The sequence below is a fragment of the Pieris rapae genome, chromosome 6 (assembly GCF_905147795.1).
Source record: "Pieris rapae chromosome 6, ilPieRapa1.1, whole genome shotgun sequence".
Lineage (NCBI taxonomy): Eukaryota > Metazoa > Arthropoda > Insecta > Lepidoptera > Pieridae > Pieris > Pieris rapae.
In genome coordinates this window covers 9931962-9959281 of record NC_059514.1, presented here as the reverse complement: position 1 = coordinate 9959281, position 27320 = coordinate 9931962, and the positions used below count along the sequence as shown (strand labels likewise).

Here is a 27320-nt window from a genome sequence, read left to right as displayed (position 1 = left end):
AGATATTAAAAAAACTTGTTTTTAGGTTGCTTCATATGGAGAAGAATGGGCATGAAATTCCACAATATTTCTTTTAAAATAATATTATTGCAATATTATGTATACATTGATTTGATAATAATTTTATTTGAATATACCCTAGAGAAACAAACAACCGTAAAAAAGTAAAGAAAGTAAAAACCAATAGGACCAGTTTAGCAACCAGTTGAATTAGTCTAGTTTTATTGTCATATGAAGCAATCCTAATTTAGAAAATCAGAATTTAGGATTGCAGTTCGATCAGGACCTCCATCGTTACACTAAACGAAAACCGCATTAAACAATTGAATTATTGGTGCCAAATTTTAAATATGCAAGAGAGTAATTTATTTAAATAAAAGAGAGGCGAGAAGAGAAGTGGCAGTATAGTGAACAAGATGTTATAGGAATTGGGCGGTACTGAGACGCGGTAGATAAATTTAACTACGGCGGTCTTTATTAGATAAGTGGCTCTTTGTGGCAGTTTACAATCGGGAGTGCGCACGCGCGGTTTATTATAATATAAAGGGAAAAAATATTAAAAAGGGAAATAAAATGTTCTGTGAAATTCCGGATTTTGGTCGATGCTGCTTTTGCTTGCCTTTGAGGCAAGGTATTTTGGCGTTTGGATATATTAATGTTGTAAGTACATATACGCATATATACATATTATATAATATATATATGTTTTTTATTATATTTTACATACCAGTTTTAACATAATACATAAAAATATACCTAATAACTAACCTTAAAATTTAATAATTTAAAAATATTATTAAAAGGAGTCCCTTTAGGCAAAGTTCCGATATATTATATCATCCTATTCTTCTTTCCTTTATATAGTTAACACACAGTCTCAAAAAACCATCATATACTTTCTTATAAATTAATTAGTCATTCTAAAATTAAAATGGTCATTTTAAATACTGTTTAGTTTCGATAAATATGTATTTTTTTAGTTTGATAATAACACGCAAAAATCAGCTGCAGCTTGTATTAATCTAATCTTGCATACCCATTTGAAGTCACCACTGTTTATTAATACAAACAATATTTCCGCGTATGACTTTTCACCCCGATAACCTCTAGTTTGGATTAATGTTATTGTCTGCTTATACGAAAATATTATTCTAAACTGAATTCAATATCAATAGAATATAATTGATTATTTAACGGTTAATCGACAACGAATTAAGTGGGCAACCGTTAATTAAAATATCGTTTAACGTTAATATAGCTAAGATGCTCAGATGGACTAAAATGGCGACTATCACCCGAATCCAATAATTAATCCACAAACTCAGATTGTTTTCAATCTGAGTATGTAGAATCAAACCGCGACAGTCGATCGATCTCCTATCTGCATACCAATAATCAAACCCTACGAAGACAATCCATTTTTTGGCAACGGATTGAATGCAATCTCTTCGTTCTTTACACTCATATTTGATAATCAATATAAACCATATAAAGTTAATAAAACCGTAGAATATACATGTCTATATTTAAAACATATCAAACAGCTTTTTAATTATTTTAAAACCTGGTGTAAGTTAAAATCTTAAGATAGGATATTGGCACAGTTTGACTGTCCATTTCATACAAAGGTCTATCCACACCGATCCGACCTACCATGGATAGCTTGTATCGACAGATGGCTATTACAAACCGTCAATTGGTTATTGGCACACTTATTTTCAATATTTGGAATAAGATCTCTATCTCAGCAGTGCTTTGGACGTTTTAATTACCTTAAGAATTTATTTTCAGATATTTTCGGCGTTTATGACTGGAGTGTACAGTTATACGATACACAATGGATTCAATGAAACTATGTTGATGTATCACGGGTCTTTGATGCAGCTTGATGATGAGATCTGTCTTGTTATCTACATTTTCGACTTTCTTTTTGCATTGGGACTTGTCTATGGTGGGCATACGGTAAGAATTATTACTATTACATGAATCTCTGAAAGGTATGCGAGCGTTGGCACGAACAAAATTAGAAAATGTACTTTCATTTTCGGACGTTTTTCATTTAAATGTGAAATTTCATTACGATATTACAAAACTGAAATTAATACTCAAATTAAAAAAAAATAATCTAGTTTGATGTTTTTACGTTTAATGTTATGTTCTCTTTTTCATTGTAATGTTTCCCTATAAATGTTATGCACGCTTGTTATTGATGCACATTCATGTATCTTGTGTTTGTATGTGTGCCTTTTGAAATAAAAAAAGTAAATAAGGCGCTAAAACCTTTTTGGTCTGGGCTCAGATTTTTGTATCTATTTCATAAGTAAATATAATAGACAATGATGAATCCTTCTGCGCCTGACACGCCGTTGAATTTTTGGGTGCAAGGGAAGTTTTCCTTCACCGTTAGAGCTAATGTTAATGGCAAAAAGAAATCATAACTCAGAAACAAATGAATTTATAACACCACTATAGCGATTTTATTTAGGTATATCGTTTGCCATAATCCTGTAAATTATCCACTTTTTCAATTAACCAATTGACAACACGAGGACTTGGATATTTCCCGAAAAGGCTTCGTAATGTAACCAGGAATATTTAAAACGATATTTCTTCAAGGTCCTGTGTAAAGACAGTGTAATTGATTCTTTGTAAGTGATTCTTTTATCACTTTCTGTTAAATTGGGAATACCTTGCGAGGAAAAGAGACACGATATGACGAATTTATTTTTAAGAAATAAGAAATATTTGCAATGAGGTTATATATTTTTTATTGTAATAGAAGGCAAACAAGGCTCACCTGATGTTAAGTGATACCGCTGCCCATGGACATATTGCTAGAAGGCTCGCATGTGCTTTGCCGGTCTTTTAAGAATAAGTACGCTCTTTTTTTGATTTACCCTAAATCGAATTGGTTTGGAAATACTTCAGTAGGCAGCAGCATAGTGGTGTGTGGAAAAAACTGTGTCTTTTCTCGGATCCGAGTGGAGCGGGCCCATTGTAGCGGTGCCGCCCACTCGGATCCGTGTAAGTTTCCTGTTCATTTTTTTAAACCATTGTCATTGTCAGCCCGAAATATGATTTTAATAAAAATAATAATTTACATCGTTCATTCATATTTACTTATAAATACTGTCAAATTTGTGGTAAATAGTCAAATACAAAATTAGTTTAGCGTCAGCACCTGTTTCAATTGATATACTTAAAATTCAACTAAATAACTTTTTTAAATTTGTGTTTCTAGTTTTTGAATACTTAAAAGAATGGTTTAGCCCCTACAACGCGTCTTCATATAATGCGGAATATTTATAAAACTACTGAACCTAAAATTTAAAATCAAAATTTATTTTTTGATTTCGTTATTTCAGAAAAATCCCAGGCCACTAAAAGTGTTCTACTACTACGCGATGACAACACTACTTACTACACTTATATTACAAATAAATGGTGTCTTTTCATCCTATTATCCGGTCAGCTTCATAGTGGAAACGTGTGGATTATTCCTTCTTGGAATTTGTAAGTAATTTTATGCATATTTATTGTAAAAGCTTTTACTTAAATTCTGTAATAACACTGCAGTTTTGATTTCCATCATATTTTTGACAGTACTGCTTACCTTCAACTGTCTAAAAGATGAATGAAAATTAAAATTTTCCCGCGAAAACAAGCATAGATCTATAGATAATCCTAATGACAAATGTCAAATATCATTTTGTTTCTACTCATAGTCTAGTTCTTCATAGACCAGTTACACCATAAACAATAAATGAAATGCGATCACACATAATAACACCAGTTTATAACCTTCCTATACATTTTGGACTTTTGCAAGGGCTTTTTTAGCAAAAAAATAACTCTCAACCCATGATTCTTTAAATTTCAAACTTGGTACAGTGCATGTGCAGTGTCCTTTGGTGCATGAGAGCACATAATCAAATAATATTTTTCAGGTCTTCATCTTTACTTGATATTCATGGTGAGAAGCCTCCTCAAGAAATTGGAGACATCTGGTCAGTCATACGAAAACCAGCTTCATCAAATCGTCAATGGCGAAATTAAAGTAGATACCAACGGCGTATACCCAAGCACTGTGCTATCACACGAGACTGAATAAATTTAAGAATATGTTTTATAAAACTTCACATTCTATAAATATGGGCTAAATTTAAAAAAGATGGAGTATTTATTTTTGCATATTTTCTCTCTTAATTATAATCGTTGTGTTAATATATGTATAATACAGCTAGTTCATTTTTATAGTATGTTAATGAAAGTATAATTTATTGTAACCATTAAGATAAAGTAGAAATAGTTTTTGTAAGTCAGAGCAATATCCAAATATTCTCTAGACATGACGTCGGCTAAACCCTTGTAAATAAACTCTTGGACTAAAACAATACAAATCGTATTACAAATAGGAGGACAATTAAATTCCTAATAAATTTATATTATCAATGAAAACAAAAGTATAGAATAAATTTAGTAATATTAAAAAATCACCATTTTTAATCTACTTATAAAACAACAAACTTTATTATTTTACACATAATAAATTAATTAACTTAATATTAAAATACAGTTATTATCAAAGTACTAGGAGGTAAGAATTTAAAAAGGGTTTATCATTAGATTAGACGTGCATGTTCACGAACGAACAAACGAATCGAGGTAATGTTTCGTCTTTTGTTTTACTTTTTGCACTAGTCTATACGTTCATCAAAGTGTAAATACTACACGACAAGAAAGAGATAGAATAGTTTTACGTTATGATTCTTATAATAATTATAGAACTTAGTTCTGTGTTAATCGATAGATATATTTTAATATTTATAAAGGCCCATTGGCTGTGCTAAACTTAATTGTACATAGTCTAGGAGTAATATTTGTAATGCTTAATGTTTAAAGTTACCAAACACTCGCTGAGCTGTGATTGTTTTTCTAATAAATATTATTTTTATATATATTGTTTCATTTACTAAACTGTCACGGTAAAATTGAAACTTTTTTTCACATCACAGACATTTAACTAAAAAAATTTGGAATAATATTCCAGTAAGGGTATAAAATCGCTTTGGCTTGGCTGCTATGACGAGCGCCTTTCACTTTATCCCTACTCCGCGCCCGACAGTCACGCGACATGCGCTACACAGACCAAAAAGTTTGAGACGATGTAATAAAAGTTTACTAGTTACTTGAATGCTATGTTTAGAGTAAAGACGTATTTTTTTATATTATTGATAAAACATGGTAACAAGATGGTCTAAAACTCTAAAACGTGTAAAACATGAGCATGTATACTTCGTATGTCACCTACAATGAATAAACAATTATAGTTAATTATATTTTTGGGTCTGAATCGCCGGTTCCCTCTGTCTCACTGTACGGCAGGTGGTTTTTTAACTCAATGATTATTTATATGATGACCCTTTGGATCGTTTTGGCCTGTTAAAATAATTTGTATGATTCAAAACTTGACTCGCCTTTGACTTGCAAACTGGTAGTAAAAGTAAAGTTAGAATCAATTCAACATCTTTTGCGCAAGGTAAAAGTATAACCGTAGATACGACCTCAAACTTGAAAATTATAATCTGAGTGTAACACACTACAAGAATAGAATAATCATAGTCATAGCTAATGTGGCTCCAACAGGAAACAGTAATAAATTGAACCTATTTAAAAACCATCAAGGTAATCTAAGAACTATTTTTATGGTATACGTAATAAATATATAATTCAGAAAAATGTGGGAACTTAATTTACAGTACGGAGTAGGTACAGCTGGTGTATCGTCAGTGTCCCTTTCTTCTACTTTCGTTTTTGAGACCGTCAAGAAAAAAGTCACTTACGTCCCCATTTATTATCGTAGTGGTTCGATGGTCCAATATCCTAGTAGCATTCCTATACGGTATCCTATATATACATAAATCTATACATATATATATTGATATATATTTATATTGCGATTTTACCGTACACGTATATGTCACTGAACTCCTTTTAAACGGCTGTACCAATTTGTTTAAATTTTTATTGTAGACGGCAGCCTGGCACATGGCGCTGCAGAGGGTATCTTGGTTATTTATCCATACAACAAAAAACAGCCGGTTACACATATAAATATTATGTGCATGAATTCGTAATTAAACCCCCAAAAGGCTAAAAAGCTTTGACGAATTTTTTTTGTGTGTTTGAGATCAGAATAATTTACATTATTGGATATTGTTTTGTGTGTAATTCGTCGTATTATATTTTACTATTTAATAATAATTGCGTCTTAATTATACATATATTCCTTTCTTTATTTCATTGTCTTTTTTATACACACATATTCTGTATAAGCTTTTGTGGTATTTAACTCTCTCCGAGACATGACTAACAAAATTCTCGACAAGCTGACAATAGAATTTCCGAGTCTTAAATGGTAAATAAGATGATTGCAGTGAGCGATGTCAGACACATTCAGATAACTTCTGAACTTGTTTGTATTCGTGCGATTATTTCAAGTGATCAAATATATTTTGTATCACCATGAGAATAGAATTACCGGAATTTCGGCGTTGCTGTTTTTGTTTTCCGTTACGAAGAGGTGTTTTGGTGTATGGATACATTTGCTTGGTAAGTTGTTAGTGACTTAACTAGCTTATATGAGCAAGATTTATTTATGGAGACTGGCGGCTTTGTAAATACAAAATTTATAATCGTGATATTTAGATTTACACTTAAATTCTAGATAGAATTTAAGTTTTAAACGGTGAGACTTGTGACGGTGAGAATTGACTTTCTGTCTATGACCTATGTACGCATTAAGCATTCGCTGGAACGACGAAGGAAAACATCGTGAGGAAACTGCTATAGAAGTTGACGGCGTGTGTCTAATAGGAGTCTGACCTATCTGCCTATTAGAGTGACAGATGATCATGAAACTGATCTGAGGAGAGGAGCAATCTGAGGCCCAGACCTCAAAAGCCTGTAGTGGCACTGATTCTTTTGTATACTTAGGTTTAAATGTATGCTAAATGTTTCTATTTCAGATTATATTTATATATACTAAAAATGAAATTACTCCTTTATTTCTATTAAAATTAGCATTTTTTTTAGCTTTTCACCCTATTCTGCCTGTGGCTGGAGATATACCTTGGGTACGATGACCTCACGGGAATGACATTGGTAGCCTATCATGGCAACAGTTTCTTCACCCGGGCGTGGCTGGCAATTCTATTATACGTCATAGATTTCGTTTTCACGATTATAATGTTAGTTGGGGCACACACGGTAAGCAACTTTGGTATTTTTCAAATCACGGCTCCATCTTTTTTTGATATCGTTCTTTTCGACTTATATGTAACACCCCAAGTAATATTGAGGCAGGTTTTACACCCCTTAAAAATTAAAAAAAAAACTGATAAAATAAATCATCATACACAAGCATGATGTAAATGATATTATCTCAGTTGACAGTGTATTACAATCGGTAAGAATAGGCTTTTTATAGAAATAAACTTGCGTCCGACCGGGAATCGAACCCGATACCCTTCACCTAGCGGATACTAAATAAGGTTAGGCCGAGTTAGTATTATTTATATACTTTTGGATATTTCATCAAAAATAACGGAACGATTACTAATGAATAGTAATTACATCACGATAAAATGTAAAATTCAAACTGTCAATGTCCTAATCAATCAATCCGGTAGTCGAGATGATAAAGTAAGATTTTAACAATATAAATACACCTAAAAATGCCCGACAACCCTTGGTCTTCCAAAACTACAATTTTTGTATCTGTTTTCTGAGTCTAAGGTGTAGGTAAGATAAACAGCCATCTGTGCCCAATAGACGCCATTGATTTCAGGGTAAGTAAGTAAGTGAGGCAGTTTCCTCGCGATGTTTGAGCGGGAGTTAAATGAGGACATATGAGCTGGGGTTTGAACCTACGACCTCAGGTTCTCAGGACCTAGAACCTCATTAGACCCACTCTTCCTTCACGCCAACACTGTTATAATTTAATATAGTAATTGCATAGAGTTCGTGCTTTGTATCTTATGGTTAAGAAACAATAAACAAAATTATGTAATACAATAAAAAAAGGCAGGAGGCTTACCTTATCTGATGTTATTAAGTGATACCATGGACAATCACATTGCCACAAGGCTCGTAAGTGCGTTGCCGGCCTTTCTTGCTCTCTTAGGTTGGGGCGTGGATTTTTCTTTGTTATCATACTTTCAAATTATAATTATGTTTTTCATGTGTCTTTATAATGTAATGCTAATATTATTAGCAACACTTTCACATTCCATGTTTTTGTAATCATTTTTCAGAAACGGGTTCGTCTTCTAACCATATATTTCTACTACGGCGTGACTACTACACTGGCTACCTTCCTCACGATGTTTATAATTAACTACGATTTACTTAACAGAGACCTATATAATGTGATTATAGAAATCACATTTATCGTATTTGCTATAAGTGAGTATCCAAAACAGATAAATATCTACTTTAATCTTAATCTTTCTCTCGCGATGGATGCTTCTTCATCTATTTTTAAGTTAAAAGACTCACAATTTAGCAAATGTTCATTATGGTACAAAAGTAATTGCTGCAAGCGGAGAATTTAACGCCCAATAAATTTTTATATTCAATTCTGGATCTGTTTCTCGAAACCAAATACATTATTAGGTCAATCTTTAATCCTTTAGACACTATAGGTTTTTGGTCAAAGGCGCGTTGGTTTCCTCACGATGATTTCTTTCGTTATACGAGTGGTCTCTGGCAAAATGACCAGCGATGTGGAACATTCTGCTCCTCAGGATAATGCTGAGCCAGGACCAAATACAGCCACAGCAAACACGCATTGCACATTTAAAACGAGCCGAATGAGAAAATAAACTTTATTATTATAATTTTTTTCTGTTTTTGATATCAATTTTTTTATCTTTAATTATTGTTGTTTTGTGTATGTTTTGTTTGTTATAAATGTTATGTCTGTCTGTCATATGGCCAATCCAACAAAAGCAATTTTTTTTTTTTTATAAATCATTTAAATTAGTTCATGTGTTCATAATGCGTAAAATAAATCTCTTCTATCGAAGAACTGTCTCTTTGGAGACAGGTTCTGTTAAGCTGTGATGTAGGTGTAGGTGTAATTTAAATACTCATGTTTATTTTCAGTTCTCCATTTGTATATGCTGTGTTTGGTGTGGAACATGATCAAGAGGTTAAAGCAGAACAGTGGACTCACCTTCGTGAACCAAGTCACTGAAGTGGTTATAGAACCTCCCGCTGAAAATATACAGAATCCTCTTTAAAATATTCGGAAAAAACAGTATTTTTAAAACCATCTTGTTTACTATATCGTCATAATGGGAACATGCAATTAAAAAAAACTGCCGTTCAAAATTACTTTCAGACGATTTTATTTTCTTATTTAGATCGGAGTTTCTTTCTTCTTTTACGTTCTTTGAACGGTATTTAATCATTTTCTGGTCTAAAATCTACACCAGCATCTACAAATATTTAACGATTAGATATTTATCATACTACGTATTTGCGTGTTGTTCTCACGAGTATGTAAGTGCGTGCTCCTATTTCACCATGCCTCCTGCTGATAGAGGACAAATCTGTGTTTTTAATTTAATTAATTATTCTTTATTACTCAAGATGTCATATGGAACATGGTGTAATGGTTGCAGCTCCTTACAAACATTGTGTAAGAAAAACTTGGCGATTAAAAAGAGAGGCGGAGAGTTTATTGCCAGTTCTACGCCCTTGATTTCAGAACTGGCAGTAAATGTAAAATTAGAATCATTTTATATTTCTTTTCTTTTTTGACGTTCATAAGTGTACATTATGTTACCTATATGAATAAATTATTTTTTGACTTTGACTTTATATCATATTCATATAAAACGATATGATTGATGAAGCAAACATAAAGCAAAACTATATCTCAGCAATTATTAACTTGTCGGGTATATTTTTTATAGAACAGGGGCAAACGGATATCAGGCTTATCTGATGATAACCTTAGCCCATTTTTTTCCGATTTTTAGAGGTTAGGGTGTTGTAAAATACTTGAGTCTTCTATATGGTTTTTATATTAAGTTCTTATAAATAATAATTCAACATAATTAAAATTTACAGAAAAGTATATCTACCAATAGTTCATGTATATTGAATATTGATAACGAAATTGGAAGGTCATGGGTGGGTTTTGTGGCTAGTTAAGGCGCCGTGTCAGTCACAATAATTAATTATAAGTTGTGTAGGACATCATTTATTGTTAAAAAAAGGTCTGGTTGCATTAGCTGCGGTATATCATTTGTCTAAATTTAGAGTATTCATTTCATTTCAAACACATACAGACTATCTTTAAAAGTACAATACAATATTCAATTAGTATATTTTTACTCATTGCATTGCCAGCATTGTAAGTTGGATTCCAGTCAAACAAAAAGGCAAAAACGTAGTGTTTATACGCTACATCAATATGCTATCTATATCATTTGTTTATAAAGAAATAGTTTTTTTTTATATTACTTTACACACATTTGCAAAAGAATCAAATAATATTTTTATAATTAACTTAAAAAACAGCTTACTTACCACTACCATACTATCATTTTTTTTTTTGAAGAAAACTTATAAATTATTTTTTGCAAAACTTAATTAATAAAATATAATATTAATAAAGAAATAATGAAATGTGAAAAAAATGTGTTTGTTCACAATTTATTGATTTTACATAAATAGTGTAATTTCTATAACTCTTTTATATTATTATTACAACACATTTCGGACAATAGCTAGAGAATACGCTTTGCCTTAACATATGTGATAACGAAAAATGCTTTATTTAAAAACATTTTTAAGTGAGTATTGTTGTGTCTAGTTTATTGAATAAACATGAAAATTATAAGTTCTAAGTGTTGTTTTTGTTTACCCATTCGCACAGGATTATTAATAATATGCTACTTAAAAATCGTAAGTACCTTACTGCCATATATTTATTAAAACCTACCAGTGAAATAAAGCTTCAGGGTCGATACATAGCGCTAATGATTCGTGTAAATTAAAATCTAATGTTTTATAATAAACGGCTCACTTACAAGAGTTTTCTTCCATTAGAGACTTTTGGGCCGTGGGGTATAATATTTAAGATGGCCTACTAAATAGCACGGGTAACCCCAGAGCTAATGCTTGCCTCTCTTAACGAATAATTATCGCAATAAGGTTTAGAGTTTAGGTTTTAATAAACAATTATCTATTTTTGTAATTGTAATTATGTATTTATACTTAGTGCTACTCCTGCATCTTACTCTAAGAAACAACAAGAATGAAAACTACATACTAGAGTTTAATATCTGCCTACACACAGGCTTTTTGTTGTCACTGCTGAATATTAATTTTTATACATTAGAAATACATAGTCTGTGATACTAGTGTATTATGAAGCAATTTCAACAATGAAATCTTTTTAATTCTATTCGTTACAAATATACAAATTTATCCTCTTAATATTATTAGGAGAACAACTAATGAACATCTCTCTATATTTATTTATTACAAAATACATTATCCTTACTGGCTATGCCAATACGATATTGTCGAGAATCATTTAATAAAATATATTAAATTGCATATATAATATTAAACACATAATATACACTACTGTGAGTTCACTCTGCGAACATACAAATGAGTCGATAGTGTCGGAGACAGCATTTAGGTAGTAGGCGCAACGTCTTGGATAACGGGGATCTGTGCACCAGACTGGTTCTTGCCCTTGGTATAAATAACCTAGGCCTTCGTCGTCGCACATATCCCATAGGCTGATCGAGAGTTCTGACTGCCCCAGGCTTTTTATCGGGATACATTTTTTTTTAAATTCAATAGTTCTAAAAAACTACATTCTATGTACATAAGCGAGAGCTCTGTAAGTTTTTGCTGGCGGAGTGTGGAGCGCAAGTAACTTTTTACTCTTTTTAGTTTTAGTCTTTTTTGTAGTCTTTTTAGTTTACGAAAGATGTATGTCAGAACATAAGCAAGTGATGATCCCTGGTCTCTACTTACCCCTTTGCTAGTGACATAAATAAACAAATGTTAATTTTTCACCATTCAAAATTAACATTTGTTAGTATTTATCATTTGTTAATCTCTTTATAATTATTTTAATATTTAAATTGTCATTGCTCCAATTCTAACAATTTATAAGAGTCGAAACTTGGCGATTAAAAACCGTGCTGGAGTGTTTCTAGCCAGTTATATTTGCCCAATCCATTGACATACGAACTGAACTGAGAATCAATTTAACATCATTTTTGTTGGCGATCATAAGTATTCTGTGTTTGAATTGTGGTTAAGATTAAAATTACTCTTTCCAGGCAATATGTACCATCATCTCCTTATTCATGCTGAGTAACAGACTAGAGTCTTTGGGTAACCCAGATGATAATATATTCAAATATATTGTATTGGGACTAATATCCGTCCTGGAATTCATTTTCAGCATAGTACTTATTACTGGAATCCACAAGGTAATCTGAGCTTTTTCTATTTAATTATTCTCTGAACCAGTGTTGACACATACTGATGAACATGCATGTAATCCTAAAGTGCGATTCTCATTGGATGAAGAACATTTTTGTATGGAAATCAACGCGTGTAATCAGTACCTAATGCAACTATCGACATGGGCAATATTTTTTTAATTTAAAATATTAATCAACCTACCTTTATCTAATTTTTTTTCGAGTTTTTTTTAGTATTTTTCTTTTATAAATATTATTATTTGGTGTATTTCTCTCTCTCTGTGTGTGTATGTGTCTACTTAAATATACACCCAAAATAAAACCTTCTTAACCTATCTATGCTGAATACGACCGCTGAAAAGCGTTAATTGCGTTATTTTTTTTATATAACAGGAGTCAAACGGGCTTACCTGATGTTACGTGATAAAACCGCCCATGGAAATTCGCATGCCAGAAGGCTCGCAAGTGCGTTGCTAGCCTTTTAATTTTAAACAAGTCGCATCAGTCGAAGAAATCTTACGGATTTCATTTTTTTTTTTCAGAAACACGTCCCAATTGTTCGTGTTACATACATCTACAATGTCCTGATGATGGGTATCCAGATACTCATTGCTATCATCTACGTTCCACTTCAGACTTATGAGCTCTTTGTAACTGGAAGAGGAGATGATCCCCTATTCATGTTAATGGCTGCTATACTGCTAGTAGTCGGTGAGAAAAAAGTTTTTTTATGTAAGCAAACAAGCAGCAGGCTCTCCTGATATTTAACTGTCCATGACATTGCCAGAAGGCTCGCAAGTGTCGGCCTTAAACTTACATTATAATAGTACTGTCTAGAAACAAAATAGTAAAAAGTTTTTATTATAATGATAAACGTCTATGTAATTAAATATCTAATACACATTTTATACGGGGTCAGCAATAGCAAATGCTCTTTTAACATATGAACTCCTCAAATCACTCATCAGGAAACTGGCGTATCATGACTCGTCGGGGGTCCACAAGAGAATACTAGCCATGCTTAAAAACACATGTGTGTACTCACGTTAAAAGTGAGAAGAAAAATTTACTCTTATCATTTTTCCCTAACTCGCCAAAAGTAGTATAACTTCAAACATCAAGAAAGCAGATAGATACAAATAACTGAGACGAAGCAGTCTTTGTCGTATGTGTCGGTGCACATCAGAGATTTTTCGGTTAACTTAAAGGAATAGGCATCTTCTGGAGAGGCCGTCAAGTAGGCCACATTATAAAAAAGGTTTTAATATGTAATAAATGTTTGTAAAAAAATAATAAAAATCTGTATATTAATTTTTTTTTCAGTATTGCAACTCTACGTGGCATCGCTGGTGCGAAGACATCTCGCCCAGATGCGGCAGCTGTGTGTGTCCGACCCAAACAGTTCAACGTATTCACCACGAAAGCCTTATGTCGTATATTAATCTTAGTTCAATTTATATAATCCCCTTATATACATTAATTATATACTACTTACATAGTTTAACTCAAATTTCACCTAGAAATAATAGGAGCTAACTTAAAATACTGAAGGAATCATATTAGACCGTGATTAAAAATATATGCTTAAGACCTGCATCTGTATGAATAGAAAATATGCATTTGTCTAATATTAGATAAAACAGTGTTGTTTCGTTGTACAAGGCTTAAAGATTTAAAATTATTAAAATGCCAGTAAAACCCCATTTAGTCAAGTAACTGTGTGTATTTGTCTATACGCTGATTTTTATTTTGTAGAATTCTGACACCTATCATTGTTTGACATGTCAGAGATTACAAACCTTTTTGGCCGAGCACATTTTTCAATTTTAATTCGATCTAAATATCTGACTCTACATTTTATTTGGTAGGGAATGTATTTGATTAAGTGCGGTGCTCCACATGAAAAGTCGTTGAACAGCGAGTGATAATAATTAAGTCCCATCCATCACAAACAGTAAATAACGTAACAAGCAAAGATAACATTGAATTTTTTAAACAGGTTTACTAAACCTGGAATTAGAAGGTAATGCCTAGCTGGCATTACCTTATAATAAAATAAAGTAATTCAAGTTGGTTCATGATATTGAAATATTTGTTATTTTTGTATTAGGTCACTTGAGTAAGTAAATATTAAGATTGGTTATAGGTAAAACAGAAAATATAAAATATATTCGGCGGAAAACTTTTTTTAGTAAAAATACTTATGAAATTTCAGAATTCTATGGAATGAAAAATCGGAGTATAGGGCCCCGTATTGTATAGAAGATATACCGCGTAATATGAAGTATTTTTCATGCAAACGAATCTTTAATATTAATTTATGAAATTTATTGACGTAGTTACTATAAAAAATAACTAATTATCTATAGTCCTAATAATTTATTTGAATATAAATAAAAAAATCGTATTTTTGTTTTATTATTGTTTATTATATTTATACTTTGTTTTATTAACTCTTTTCTTTTCTTTATTGAAATATACATTGCATTACATGTATAATTCTACTGTACGTGTGTATGTCACGGAACTCCACTTAAACGGCTGGACTGATGAAGTAAATGAATTTTTGTATGAGTTTGGGTGGCACCCATCGTGGTTCAGAATCACAAATTATGCCGGCAGATGGTGTTGTAGTGGGTATATAAGTTATTTATCTATACTGCAACCTACAATATAAAATAATAAATACCATATACTGTCGGGTTTGCTACCTTCCCTATACAATATTATAATTATAATAACTATATTTTATTGACTTTAAACGACTTATAAGTATGTAGAGGGACCTTATCTCTGAGCTTTTTAAAGGGTTATCAGTATACGTTTATTTTTATAAAAACTGATTACACTAAAACACAAATGATAATAATTCATATATGCATTATTTTATTTACTGAGAGACCAGTGTTGGCCTAGGCTTCAACGTGTGACTCTCATTCCTCTCAGTCGTAGGTTTCAAGGGCGGAGCCTAGAATTCTTGTCTATTTGCACATTTAATACTTGCTAGTCTTCTCATTCGTTTCGCTCTTGGCAGAGCGGTCGTGATCGCTATGTAGTAGAAGTAGAAGGCGCAGATGTAATGCGCTTCACGACGCTCCGCCACCGCTGCCTATTGGAGGTTATCCTGTTGCACTGATTCAGTGTTTCTCCTACGGCGGGCTTAATCTCATCAGTCCAGCGTGTAGGTGACCTGCCGCGCGGTCTAGCGCCTTCCACCTTCCCCTGGACGACAAGGCGTTCTAAGGAAGTGACCGAAGAATGTAAGGATGCGAGATTGTACTGTTGAAAATAGACGCTGCTTAACACCGAGTTCTTGAAGTATCGAGACGTTTGTACGAAACTCGGTCCACGCTACTTATAATACTTGCTAGTACGGTGAATCAAATCATCGTGGGGCATGCCTTAAGGGGGATATACACTGGTCGACTTTTGCCGTGCAGCTAGTCGCTTCACAAATCGCCTCATCAAGACGCATCGCTTGCCTATTTACACAGGTGTCTAAAATTGCAAGGGGCTCGGTCTCTGCAGTTTTCATACTAAATTCATATCCGCAATACAGGGACCGCTCAAGAAGTTCCTGAGGGGTCAGTGTATTGCGGATATGACTGCTTAGAGCTGCCGGACCCACCATACACGGACCGCTGCAAGCAGTTGCTCCCTTGCAAATTTTTTTTAGTGTCTTCTCTCAGCTGGGTATACAAAGTATGAAATATTCCATGCTGTTCTCTTGATTGTAGTATTCGACGCATCCACATACTACAGTGTCTTCTACGCCTACGCTTGCCTGATAGCAGTACAAGGAGCAGTGTTTTTTCATCGATATACATCTTGTAAATGAATGCATCAGTATTATTTTGCGGTCGAACACTACTGCTCCAAGCAGTCGTAGACGGTAATTATGTGGTCGTGTTGCTGTCATGGCTAGTATGTAAATATTAAAATAGATAACTATTATCCTCAAAAAAAGTAAACACAATTTTCCTTAACGAAAATCTTCAAGTGATATGACAGTGAAAAGATCAGTATTCATTTAATTATTCGCTAGTTCACTAGTGTTTAAAAATGTTGTGTAGATTGACGAAATGCTGTTTTTGCTTTCCTCTGAGATCTGGATTAATCGCATTCGGATATGTTTGTCTTGTAAGTGTATTTGACTAATCAAAAATACATTTTTGTTTATAACACAACGATCATTTGCGCTCAAATTAAAAAAGTATTACATTTTATCGAACGGAATTATTAATCGTTTTATAGATTATTTTTTTTACCATTATTAATAAGAAGAAAGGTTTGTTCTTTTTGCATTATTCTAATTCTATTATTATATATTTATATATCTCCCTTATATATAACATTTTGCTTTATTATTCCATACGGTGTATCTTACATTTAATTACAAAATATGAGTCTTTAATTTAGGGACAGAACAACAACTATTTTCTATATATTATTTTAAAACCAACTTGCGATACCACTCTATGACATGAACTAGACGTAATATACTGATTCAACAGATCAGTTTTCATTTTGTAAATTTTCCTTTTTTAACCTATACTGCCTTCTTACCAGACTCAAGGGCCCTGACGCGTCACAGGTGAGATTGAGATATATATTATATTGAGGTATAGATGAGTTATTAGGGAGAATTATAGGTAAAGGAGAACGAATTAAATAATTATTTATATCTAAGACGTATATCGACACGTAATACACATTACAACACGAGAAGTTCACATTGGTATATTTCGATAAAATTATGCGTGATATTTAGAAACATCAAAAAACTTCCCTTTCGCCACCAAGAAGATGATGATATAAATATATTAGTTAAAATGCATTAATTATAAATGCATAATTAAGATAGAATTTTGATCGCCGATTATATAATTAATACCCAATAAAGACGAAAAGAGAGAGAGAGAAAGAGCGAGAGAGACCCAAAAGACTAAATTGAATATCATAACAGGGAGTTTAGCGCATATTAGTGACGTATGTTTTGTTATGATCGCGGAAAAAGTTAATCTCTCAACGGGATGTTAGAGTAAAACAGTTTAAAGGTTACACAGATAACTGATACATGACTGTTATATCCGTACTAAACTGAATCACAGTAGTATTTAATGGATATATTATAATTTGATTATTGAAATGATCCATATACTTGGGATTGTTTTGCTCCAGTTCAAACAGTAATGGCCGCTCAGTAATGCCAATGGCTAATAATGGCTGGACAGTAATGGTTTGGTTCTGAGTTCAGAACACTCGGAGGGTTATGAGTGCGCAAACTGTCAACCCAAATCTTTTCTCCACTTTTTAGATCACAAAAATTCAACTGAGTTAATGATTTGTTAGTCTTCGTCATCTCGAACTCTTCAATTATGTCAGACCGAAGGATAGTACTTTAGTCAAATTTTATTTTGTCCGCGTACAATCTGCCTGTCTACCTGGTCAGTTAGTTTATTATAAGAAATAAATAGATACTAGCCAATAGTTTATGTATGCTTATATCCTTCGTACAGTGGGGTGCGACGAGGAAGGATAAAAAAATTGCTTCATCCTTTATCGATAGCTACATCACCCCGAAAACCGTCAGATTATATGTTGTTCGTGACAGAACAGCGCCGAAAAATCGCCGCCCACGGTTACTGTCAATGCCTGAGGGCTCGCGAGTGCGTTGCCACTTGCCAGTCTTTTAAGAGTTGGTATGCTCTTTTTCTTTGAAGCATTCTAAGTGGAGTGGTGGTGGGACAAAAACTGCTTTAATTAAAAACGCTCGAATGATGGATGTCGAGGTGATACTGGTAGAATTTTTGATATGATAAAAGAAAGCTCCACTGAGATGAAACAATGCCAGCCTTTATAGTAGTATTTTTTACTTTTGAACGGCAAAGAAACACAGGCGGGAGGTAATGTTTTGACCGAGAGAAGCCACTCTATTGTAGGTTTATAGTAATAAAAGCCTTTTATTTAACACACATTAGATTAAAATAAATTTATATTTCTATCATCTCATTAATTCCTGTGATTAAATCAACAACATTTCTGTCCTCACTGTGCTGTCCTCTACCATGTACCTGCTGTTTTCTTTATCTGGTTTTTCCACGTTATAATAATTATAACGTGGAAAAACCAATTACCAATTATTGTCTTCCTCTTTTATTTGTATTGTGCATACTTCGCGTCAAATGGTGATTTTTGACTAACATTAATATTTTTTTGTTTTCAGATAATTCTTTACCTTAACATAATATCTATAATATGCCATATGAGCGACTTGTTCCAAGGATTTTCATCAACCGATCCCATGAATTACATTATACTTTCGCTGGGGTTGGGTGTCAACATAATACAGTTCTTTTTTGATATTATTTTACTGGTCGGTCTTCATAAGGTATCTTTGAAAATACTTTTTAAATTGTTTTAATAAGATTTGACTAATTTTGGCATTAAAAAGCTCTCTAGGTTATATTTCCCTATTTATAAAAAAAATAAATCAGTGGCGCTACAACCTCTTTAGGTCTTGGCCTCAGATTTCTGAATCTGTTTCATGATTATTTTTAAATCTAATAGGGAAGTAAGTAATCAGCCTACAGTTCTTCTTTAACCCGCTCTACGCCCTTGACTTGCGAACTGGTTGTAAATGTAAATTTACAATTAATTTTATTTGTTTTTTTTGACGTTCATAAGTGTACATGTTTACCTAAATGAATAAAGATATTTTTGAGTTTGAGTATACAAAGTATAGGTCATGTGCTCTTTTATATAAAAAAAGGTTATAGATTTACATTTACTGCCAATTAAAGTATATTTTTCAGGGGAGCACTGCATTACTAGAAGCCTACTACGAGTGCAACTTATGTATGCTTATAACACAAATGGTAATTGCTGGATTGTATATTCCTCTACAGGCGTATAGATCATATCCTACAATGAAGAATTACGTTTGGTTATTATTTATTATAATGATTTTTTGCGGTGCCCTTGTTATTGGTAAGTCATTTCAATTTTAACTTTATTTTTATTGTACTAAGGTTAATTTTTTTTTATAGAACATGGGGCAAACGGGCAGGAGGCTCACCTGATGTTAAGTGAAACCGCCGCCCATGGACACTCTCGATGCTAGAGGGCTCGCGAGTGCATTGCCGGCCTTTTAAGAAATTTGTACGCTCTTTTCTTGAAGGTGTATAATAATGATAAATTCGTTTATTTGCTAATATAGTGGTAAAATTAGATCTATTTATTATAGAAAACTGCACAATCAGCCATATACATATAAATAGGCATGCAAATGTCATCTTAATTTTTATAATGTCATATAATAAAAAAATTAACATAATGTCATAATAATAAGTTAAAATAATTAGAATTGGTGTCAAACCAATGGTCTAAATACTCGTCCATGCTATGCACATGGTCATTGAAAATTTAATCATTTTCCCCTTGAAAGCATTACACGGCAGTGATCAATAACTTCTAGGAAGTTAGTTTGATTACGACAGAAGACTCTTACGTCGCTATATATTGTTTCCAGTGATGCCAACTTGGGCGATTTCCCCCAAATTTAAAGAAAAACAAAATGTTAGGTGTACTTTAATGGGGTAGATTTTTTTACTTTATTAAAATTAAAAAAAAAGGATGAATCTATACAATCTATATTAAGTATCAAATCCAAGCAAGTAACCAAACAAAATATAAAACTCCAAGCGTGGCTATAACTGAAATATCTAAAAGCTAATTAAAGCATTTACTATGCTATGTTATGTTAAATTTTATATGGCTTTAGATTTTAACTTAAAGATCAAAATAACAGCTGTTTTATATTACTTGCATGTAAGTATTATATAAAATAACCTCTTAAATGGAATGTATAGGGTTTCTCTACTTTGGCATCATTGCTTGTTTTGAATCTCATAATTATTACCTAAAAAACCAAAAAGAAAGATAAAAAAGTAAAAAACAGCAACTTTAATCTTATATTCCTATTCTAGTGTGTCAATTCTACTTAACGTCCCTGGTTAAAAGTCAGTTACGAGCTATGAAGAGACCAGTCGTTAGGGAAGAAGAAGTATGATTCTGGCAGGTAAATATCTAAATATTTTTTAACAGGTTGAAGTTATGTATTATTGTAAACGGTATGTTATATAATATAGCATTATTAATATTGTTCTAATAATAATGCTATATTGCCATAAATAGCACCAAGAAATACGGACATGCAATTACTCGTTTGAATTAATCCTGGCCCATGAGGAGATGCTTCAAAACACAAGTACATCATAACTTCTCTGACATTTCAGTTTATAGAAAAATTCAACTGGACAGGAACGTATTCTTGTGAAGCGTAGACACATGCTGTGATACACTGGAAAGAGGTTCGAAACAAAAGAAGAAAGCCTTTTTTTTTAATCTAGTTACAGAATGAGTTAGAGTCTTGGTAATTAATCCATAAACTTATGCCACGCGTGTGTTAAAATCGTATCATTTCATATACGATAGCAGTAATTATTTCAGTAAGAGTAAGAGAAGAATTGTATTCTCATCGATTCATAAATGGTTAGGTCAGTTTATATTTCTTATTTAAGTTTAAGTGAATGCTTATCATGGTCATCATGGCCATAACTCTTCGGTTATGATCACACTAGTCCTAAATAGACTTTAAAACGGGAAGACAAAACGGCACCTCCATATTGTGTAATGCAATTTGTAATATGTTAATAAAATATTGAAACATTTTGTTTTTTATTTAATTTATTACTAAACTTACTTGATACACAAAAGGGTAGGTTTATTTCGAGGTCTTTTAAGTCTTTAACGCCCGGTGTGTTTGTGTAGTGTATGTGCTGTAAGTTCTTTGAAAATAATGGCGCAACGAACGTGTTAATAACGCTGATACGCGAATATGTTATCTATAAATTCGTATATTTAAATACGAATTTATTACATTATTATGTATGTAGTTGGAATTGCAAAACGCAATTAATTTGATTAAAATAACTCTTATTTGCTTAATAACTAGGTAATACTGAAAATGTTTAGAAAATTAAAAACGTCTTAATGTAGAAAGTTGCCAATACTTTTAATTTTATCACCATTTTTTTAAATTATTTAATAGTATCTCCTTTACTTTCTACACATCGTTGCATTCCATGGTACCACTGAGTAAAGCAGTGGGCTTATTCTTCCTCGTGTCCTCTTCCATTCTTCATCCAGTGGAGTCTCTTCTGTGGCATTTTCGTATGCTTTCACCGTATCTTCAAGGCTCGTAAAGCGAATACCACAAATTCTAATTCTTTAGTTCTTGAGAAAAAATGAAAGTCACAGGGCGCCAGGCGTACAGTCCTGTTGTATGGCGGATGACTCATTATCTCGACACCTGCCATAGTCAAATATTCATCAGTCCGTTTTGCGGAGTGCGCTGAAGCATTATCGTGGTGAAGGAGGATCTTGCCTCGAGAGCGGTTCTGTCGATTTTTTTCCAATACAACAGGCAAACAGCGATTAACATACCGCTCATGAACTTTCCGACCAAAGAAAGTGGCAATCATATTTTTTCCTTGACTTCTTCCTTTATTTACCTTAATTCGCCAAACCTCGAAAGAAAACGCCCACTGAGCTGATTGCCTTTTGGTTTCGGGTTCGTTAGCTTTCATTAATTTATGACGATGTCAAATACAGCTTTTGAGGCATTGCCGTTGAACTTATCTAACATTTGACGACACCTGTCCATGCGAAGGTGTTTCTGGTCGTCGGTTTGAGTACGGGAAATCTATCTGGTACAAAGCTTTCTGACGCCTAAATGTTCGTGTAATACTTTTTTAACTTGACTTGAAATTTTGATACCAATGCCTAGTCTTCTATCTGGTGACAGGTCACTCTCATCTACTTCCTCTATCATGCGTCGCACAGCACTGATATTATCTTCAATAGTCGCTGAAGATAACATCAGTGCTGTTAAAAGACGTCCCCCATGCGGATCATCATTGAGATTGTCCACACTTTAACTCCTTAAACCAAATGTAAATAATGGCACGAGATGGGGCTTCATTAAGAATTGCTAATAGCGTTTCTCGCGTTAGGTTCATTTTCACGTGTAACAAGAGTTTTAGATTTGCCGCCAATTCACAAAAACAAATGACAAATGAATGCAATATACTACATTAGGTGACCAAAGAATTTTAAAATTTAAAATCAAATAAAGTTTTTATTAGCAACGTTTCTATCTGGCCAGATCTGTGTTACCCACGAACATGCTTCATATGTAAAATTTTAACGCCTGATGATAAAAACTATACATGAAGGATGTAGCCTCCATGTCCTTGTTTCATATGATCGTTCAAGCACTTGGATGTGATAACTGTGAAAATTGCTCCCGTTTAAATGGTCCCACTTCACATCACCAAAAATAATATTTTTTCTGTAAGTACAAAAAAAAAAGTCAAAACAAGATTGTTTGTGTATGTTTTACCTACACAACAAATGGTATGTTTAGTAACAATATTTAAACAATAATTGAAAAATAATGCGTTTTCTAACGATACAAACCTAACCTAAAGGAAATCCTCTATATGCGAGTATAGATTAGAGTAGCATATTTGCGAAACTATGCTAACAAATATTATATATTTTATTGATCTTGAATAGTTATACTGCGTGGGTGCTATTCACATCCCATTTATGATAAAACAAACGTATAATTATCAGTTCATTTTATTTTGTTTTGCGCTTCGTAAAACATAAGCTGGTTTTGAAAAATGCGATGTGAACTGCCTATATTGATGAAATGTTGTTTCTGTGTTCCTTTAAGACTTGGATTGTTAATATGGGCTTACTTGAAACTGGTAAGTTTAAAACGATCTCTATTAAAAAATCTCAATTACGAAATTCTAGCAACAGAAGGCCTACCATGCTTTCGTAAATCAATCCAGATGAGATGCTGATGAATTTAGGTTACTAAATTAATTTCACCATTTTTTTTATTTGTTTGGTGTTCATAAATTTTATTAAAATTTTAAATTAATCTGGTTCATTCAATGTAATTTCTGAATTCAGTTCCTAATAATCCAGGCGCAACAAAACTACTGCGCCGATTATATAAACTCATGATATGAGTTAACCGTAAAAAAAACGTAATCTAAAAAATTTTTTAATATTTTTTATCTTTTGATATTTTCATGTTTATTAGTCTTCTATGTTTAGTGTTAAACAAATCTTGCCATCAATTTGTGGGTTTAAAATATTCCAATTTCCTAACGTATTCCTATGTGAGTATTGATTGCGCAAATTCTTGCACCGACTAGTTACGAACCCATGACCTCACGATTAATAACATTTGTAGTCTTAGGGCCTGTTTCACAATGTATGGATAAAGTGCCAAATAGCTATGCAACACATAAATTATTCGAAAGATAAAAGTTCCGAATAAGATACTTGGCATTTCATGACAAATAGCGATATCTGACAGTCGTGAAACGCAAAAATACTGTTTATCCTACAAATAAGTAACAAATAGCTTATTTGGAACTTATCCGGACATTGTGAAACCCTTAATGTTGTTTCACAGTAATTTATAACGGTTAATATATCTTCTGTTACGTTGTAAGAACTTAAAAGTACAAATATAATTAATCTGAACGGAGTAGTATTACGCGCCATTTGCCTAGCGTCTTCCTCAACGACAAGAAAAAAAACTGGTTAATTGGTTGACCATTTTAGCATTAGTAAAGAAAAAACTTTTTTTTTTCAGATTTTTAGCCTGCTCATTCTTATTGCTTTCTGCATATATGCAGAATTTGCGAGACAGACTACCCTTGATATACCCAAGGGAACAATAACCTTTATAGTGGTGATGATCATGTTTGGTGGCATTAATTCGATATTCCAAACAGTATTTATTGTTAGCGCTCATAAGGTAGATATTTATGTACATATTATTCTATTCTTATATATTTTTTTTATTTATTCACACTTCGATGCAGTACTTGTTATAGTAATAAAAGAAACACAAAAAACACACTACATAAAAATTACAAGATGCCAAACCATAACCATAATTTATAATTAATATAAATATTATTATATTAATATTATAAATTATAATTAATATAAAATAAATTATTAAAAAAATAGTGTGTGTCAGCTCCGACGCAGGACTGGAGTTTACTCCCTAAGTACTATTGTCTAAACATACGCAAAAACAGTTTATTTACCTGAAACCATATGAAAGGGTAAATTAACAAATTAAAGAAAATATATATAAATATATATGTTCATTTTATATACATTTATTATAACTAATCGAAATGTTTGACATTACACTTTCCGGCTATTTCATCTACACCCGTATCTGCCATATTTATTTCAAAATACATACTATTAGTTCACTTTGGCGAAATATAATTATTAAAAATTAATTGTAAACTGTGTAAGCTGACAGGCGCAAGGGTGAAGTTCGTTCGTATAGATTCACGCTTACATTCGCAACTAGAAGCTACCATTTTGATGTACTCACAGCTTGCCGAAAAAGTCGTACATGCCTTTTTATCTCGGGACCAGACATAATAAGTGTGTTAGCGTTTAGCAAATTGATATATGTTACTTTATTATATAAAAACGAACCAAAAACGTAACAAGGTCATCGGTAGATTTTACTCCTCACATTTTTCTCATACCGGGCGCTTTATATATGAGAATCAATTCTTAAGGAGTAAACGCCAAAATAACTACATATAGAACCTTAATTTAAAGAGAAGTAACAAATAGAATATTAATAACTAACTGACAACTAAAAAGTTAATCTTAAGAATAGTAATGCAATACTTAAGAATTAAACTGGTCATGATTGATCAGGATAGGATAAGATTTGAAAGATGATAAGGAGGAAACCAACCGTATGAAGTCGAGTAGCCTATTCAACAGCTTAGTCAATTATTACACATATTTTAGTGACCCACAGAAAGAAATGTATTTATTAAAAACAAAAGATTTGTAATATTGTCACTTTAAGATGTTGCTAGGTTAGCAAATTACGTACGTAATACATACATTAAAAAAGAAGGTCTCTTAAGTACTCACAATTTTTACAGATATCTTATCTGTAAACATTGTGTATTATATACACTGTATACAGTTTAAATTAGTTTAGATTTACTCTAATCAAATATTGATAGTAAACTTTAAAATATAAATTTAAATTTGAAATAAAAAAAATTGTTTAAAGAAAAGTTTAACATCTATCATATAATTCACATATTATTAATTATAAAAACTAAACTAATCATTGTAGTTTTTATGAAATATAATAATAATACATTCGTCTCAATCAAACCAAAAGGTGAACTGCATTTTTTTTTCTTTGGTACTAGCTTAATAACTACACATTAAAATACTAATAAATATTCGCTATGTGAATACAGTACATATAAACATATGCGAAGAAAATATATATTGTCGGTACTCTTGAATGAACATTAGTCTTAAAATAATTGCGCCTACATGAAAATATCTTTTTGTTTCAGAAAAACTACAAAATAATGCGCATTTATTACATATATAACTTTGTCTACATTTTCATACCTACTATAATATTTATAATGTTCTGCATTATCCTTTATTCACAAATCGGAGGTTTTATTTTATTATTTCTAGCAGTCATGCCAGTTAATATTATTGTTATTACCATTCCTATAGAATTTGGTAAGTATTATGTTTAAAATTTTCTCTCTGTTTGGCCGCTGTTTCACTAATTTTCCTTTATGGTGACCAGTCTCAATATAGCGCTCCACTGTCCAAACAGTCTTGGACATATCTTATAGTACATATTATATAGAAATTCAAATTTCAAAAATTTAATTAAAAAATTAAAAAAAATAATAATAGAAAAGTTTTGAATAGTCCTTTTTAACGATAGAACAGTTTGTAAACAGTCATTTAGAGTGAGAATCAAAAACGGACACAAACCAGGACTCACATAATATGTCAAATCAAATGCCATTTGACTTATGGTTTCACACTTGGGACTTTTTTTTTAATAGAACAACGGACAATAGCAAACGGGCAGGAGGCTTACCTGATGTTAAGTGATACCGCCCCGCCGCCCATGGTCACTCCATTGCCAGGCTAACGCTAATTTCGATAAAATAACATCATTTATTACCGTTCATTGTTTCGTATTGAAAGGGATTAAATAGCTTCACTAATGTGTCTAATGAATCGAAACCTACCGATATATGATATCAAATTAAAAAAAACAAACAGGTATTGATTTTTAAAACATGACTAAAAGATAGATATTTCATAGTAGAAGAATGTAGGTTCGATTCCCGGCTGTTCACCAATAGACTTTCTGACTATGTGCGTATTTACCATTCGCTCAACGTCACGAGGAAAAAGTCGATGGCTTGTCAGGCACGAATGACGAATGATCATGAAACAGATGTTAATATGAGGCTCGGTCCTGATAAGGCACACTATGTAGCAACATTATTTTTTTATAAAAGCAAAGATGTAATATAATCGATACAATTAAGAATGAAATAAAAATAAACTTTCATATCTTTATTTTTTTTGAGGTTATAATGTTATTTTACAGTTCTCACCATATACCTTATGCTTCTGGTGAGGAGTGAATTTATAAAGCTGAGAAACAGTGGGCAATTCCAGTTTTTCAATCACGAATCTGAAGCTCGGTGTGTTGCAACTCTACCGGATAATACCATCCCAAAGGAGGATGAATGTTTAGATTAAAAGTATTGTAAGTGATTTTAAAAAAATAAATTGAAAAGCATAAAGAAAATA

The 27320-nt window shown here is 32.3% G+C and overlaps 3 protein-coding genes and 2 long non-coding RNA genes across 7 annotated transcripts; all 5 read left to right on the top strand.

The window, feature by feature from the left end:
• The first annotated feature begins 484 nt into the window (after window positions 1-484).
• LOC123689271 lies at window positions 485-4958 on the top strand. The gene is made up of 4 exons (XM_045628619.1): window positions 485-660; window positions 1792-1962; window positions 3366-3513; window positions 3948-4958. The coding sequence occupies exons 1-4, from the start codon at window positions 574-576 to the stop codon at window positions 4109-4111; spliced, it is 570 nt and encodes a 189-aa protein (XP_045484575.1). The 5' UTR covers window positions 485-573; the 3' UTR covers window positions 4112-4958.
• Window positions 4959-6430: 1472 nt separating this feature from the next.
• On the top strand, window positions 6431-9576 carry LOC110991704. The gene is made up of 4 exons (XM_022257169.2): window positions 6431-6612; window positions 7096-7269; window positions 8316-8466; window positions 9169-9576. Exons 1-4 carry the CDS (start codon window positions 6526-6528, stop codon window positions 9303-9305), a joined length of 549 nt encoding a protein of 182 aa, XP_022112861.2. The 5' UTR covers window positions 6431-6525; the 3' UTR covers window positions 9306-9576.
• A 1142-nt stretch (window positions 9577-10718) lies between these two features.
• LOC110991715 lies at window positions 10719-14568 on the top strand. Its single transcript, XR_006750300.1, has 4 exons — window positions 10719-10980; window positions 12381-12533; window positions 13070-13238; window positions 13851-14568. It is a non-coding gene; the product is annotated as an uncharacterized LOC110991715 (long non-coding RNA).
• Window positions 14569-15936: 1368 nt separating this feature from the next.
• Window positions 15937-21260, top strand: LOC110991716. 3 transcript variants are annotated; one of them, XR_006750298.1, is made up of 5 exons: window positions 15937-16419; window positions 18754-18918; window positions 19343-19517; window positions 20516-20607; window positions 20825-21260. It is a non-coding gene; the product is annotated as an uncharacterized LOC110991716 (long non-coding RNA). The 3 variants fall into 3 exon arrangements; XR_006750297.1 differs by lacking the exon at window positions 15937-16419 and adding an exon at window positions 16459-16667; XR_006750299.1 differs by lacking the exon at window positions 15937-16419 and adding an exon at window positions 17918-18433.
• A 1916-nt stretch (window positions 21261-23176) lies between these two features.
• Window positions 23177-27312, top strand: LOC110991718. Its single transcript, XM_045628618.1, has 4 exons — window positions 23177-23365; window positions 24271-24435; window positions 26042-26219; window positions 27115-27312. The coding sequence occupies exons 1-4, from the start codon at window positions 23279-23281 to the stop codon at window positions 27267-27269; spliced, it is 585 nt and encodes a 194-aa protein (XP_045484574.1). The 5' UTR covers window positions 23177-23278; the 3' UTR covers window positions 27270-27312.
• The last annotated feature ends 8 nt before the right edge of the window (window positions 27313-27320 follow it).

Excerpts from the sequence above, each read along its gene's own strand:
- LOC123689271 (XM_045628619.1), top strand. The coding sequence starts at position 574 with ATGTTCTGTGAAATTCCGGATTTTGGTCGATGCTGCTTTTGCTTGCCT. Across the intron at positions 661-1,791 it reads CGTTTGGATATATTAATGTT|ATATTTTCGGCGTTTATGAC; the intron begins GTAAGTACATAT and ends ATTTATTTTCAG. Across the intron at positions 1,963-3,365 it reads TTGTCTATGGTGGGCATACG|AAAAATCCCAGGCCACTAAA; the intron begins GTAAGAATTATT and ends TCGTTATTTCAG.
- LOC110991704 (XM_022257169.2), top strand. The coding sequence starts at position 6,526 with ATGAGAATAGAATTACCGGAATTTCGGCGTTGCTGTTTTTGTTTTCCG. Across the intron at positions 6,613-7,095 it reads TGTATGGATACATTTGCTTG|CTTTTCACCCTATTCTGCCT; the intron begins GTAAGTTGTTAG and ends CATTTTTTTTAG. Across the intron at positions 8,467-9,168 it reads ATTTATCGTATTTGCTATAA|TTCTCCATTTGTATATGCTG; the intron begins GTGAGTATCCAA and ends GTTTATTTTCAG.
- LOC110991718 (XM_045628618.1), top strand. The coding sequence starts at position 23,279 with ATGCGATGTGAACTGCCTATATTGATGAAATGTTGTTTCTGTGTTCCT. Across the intron at positions 23,366-24,270 it reads TATGGGCTTACTTGAAACTG|ATTTTTAGCCTGCTCATTCT; the intron begins GTAAGTTTAAAA and ends TTTTTTTTTCAG. Across the intron at positions 24,436-26,041 it reads TTATTGTTAGCGCTCATAAG|AAAAACTACAAAATAATGCG; the intron begins GTAGATATTTAT and ends TTTTTGTTTCAG.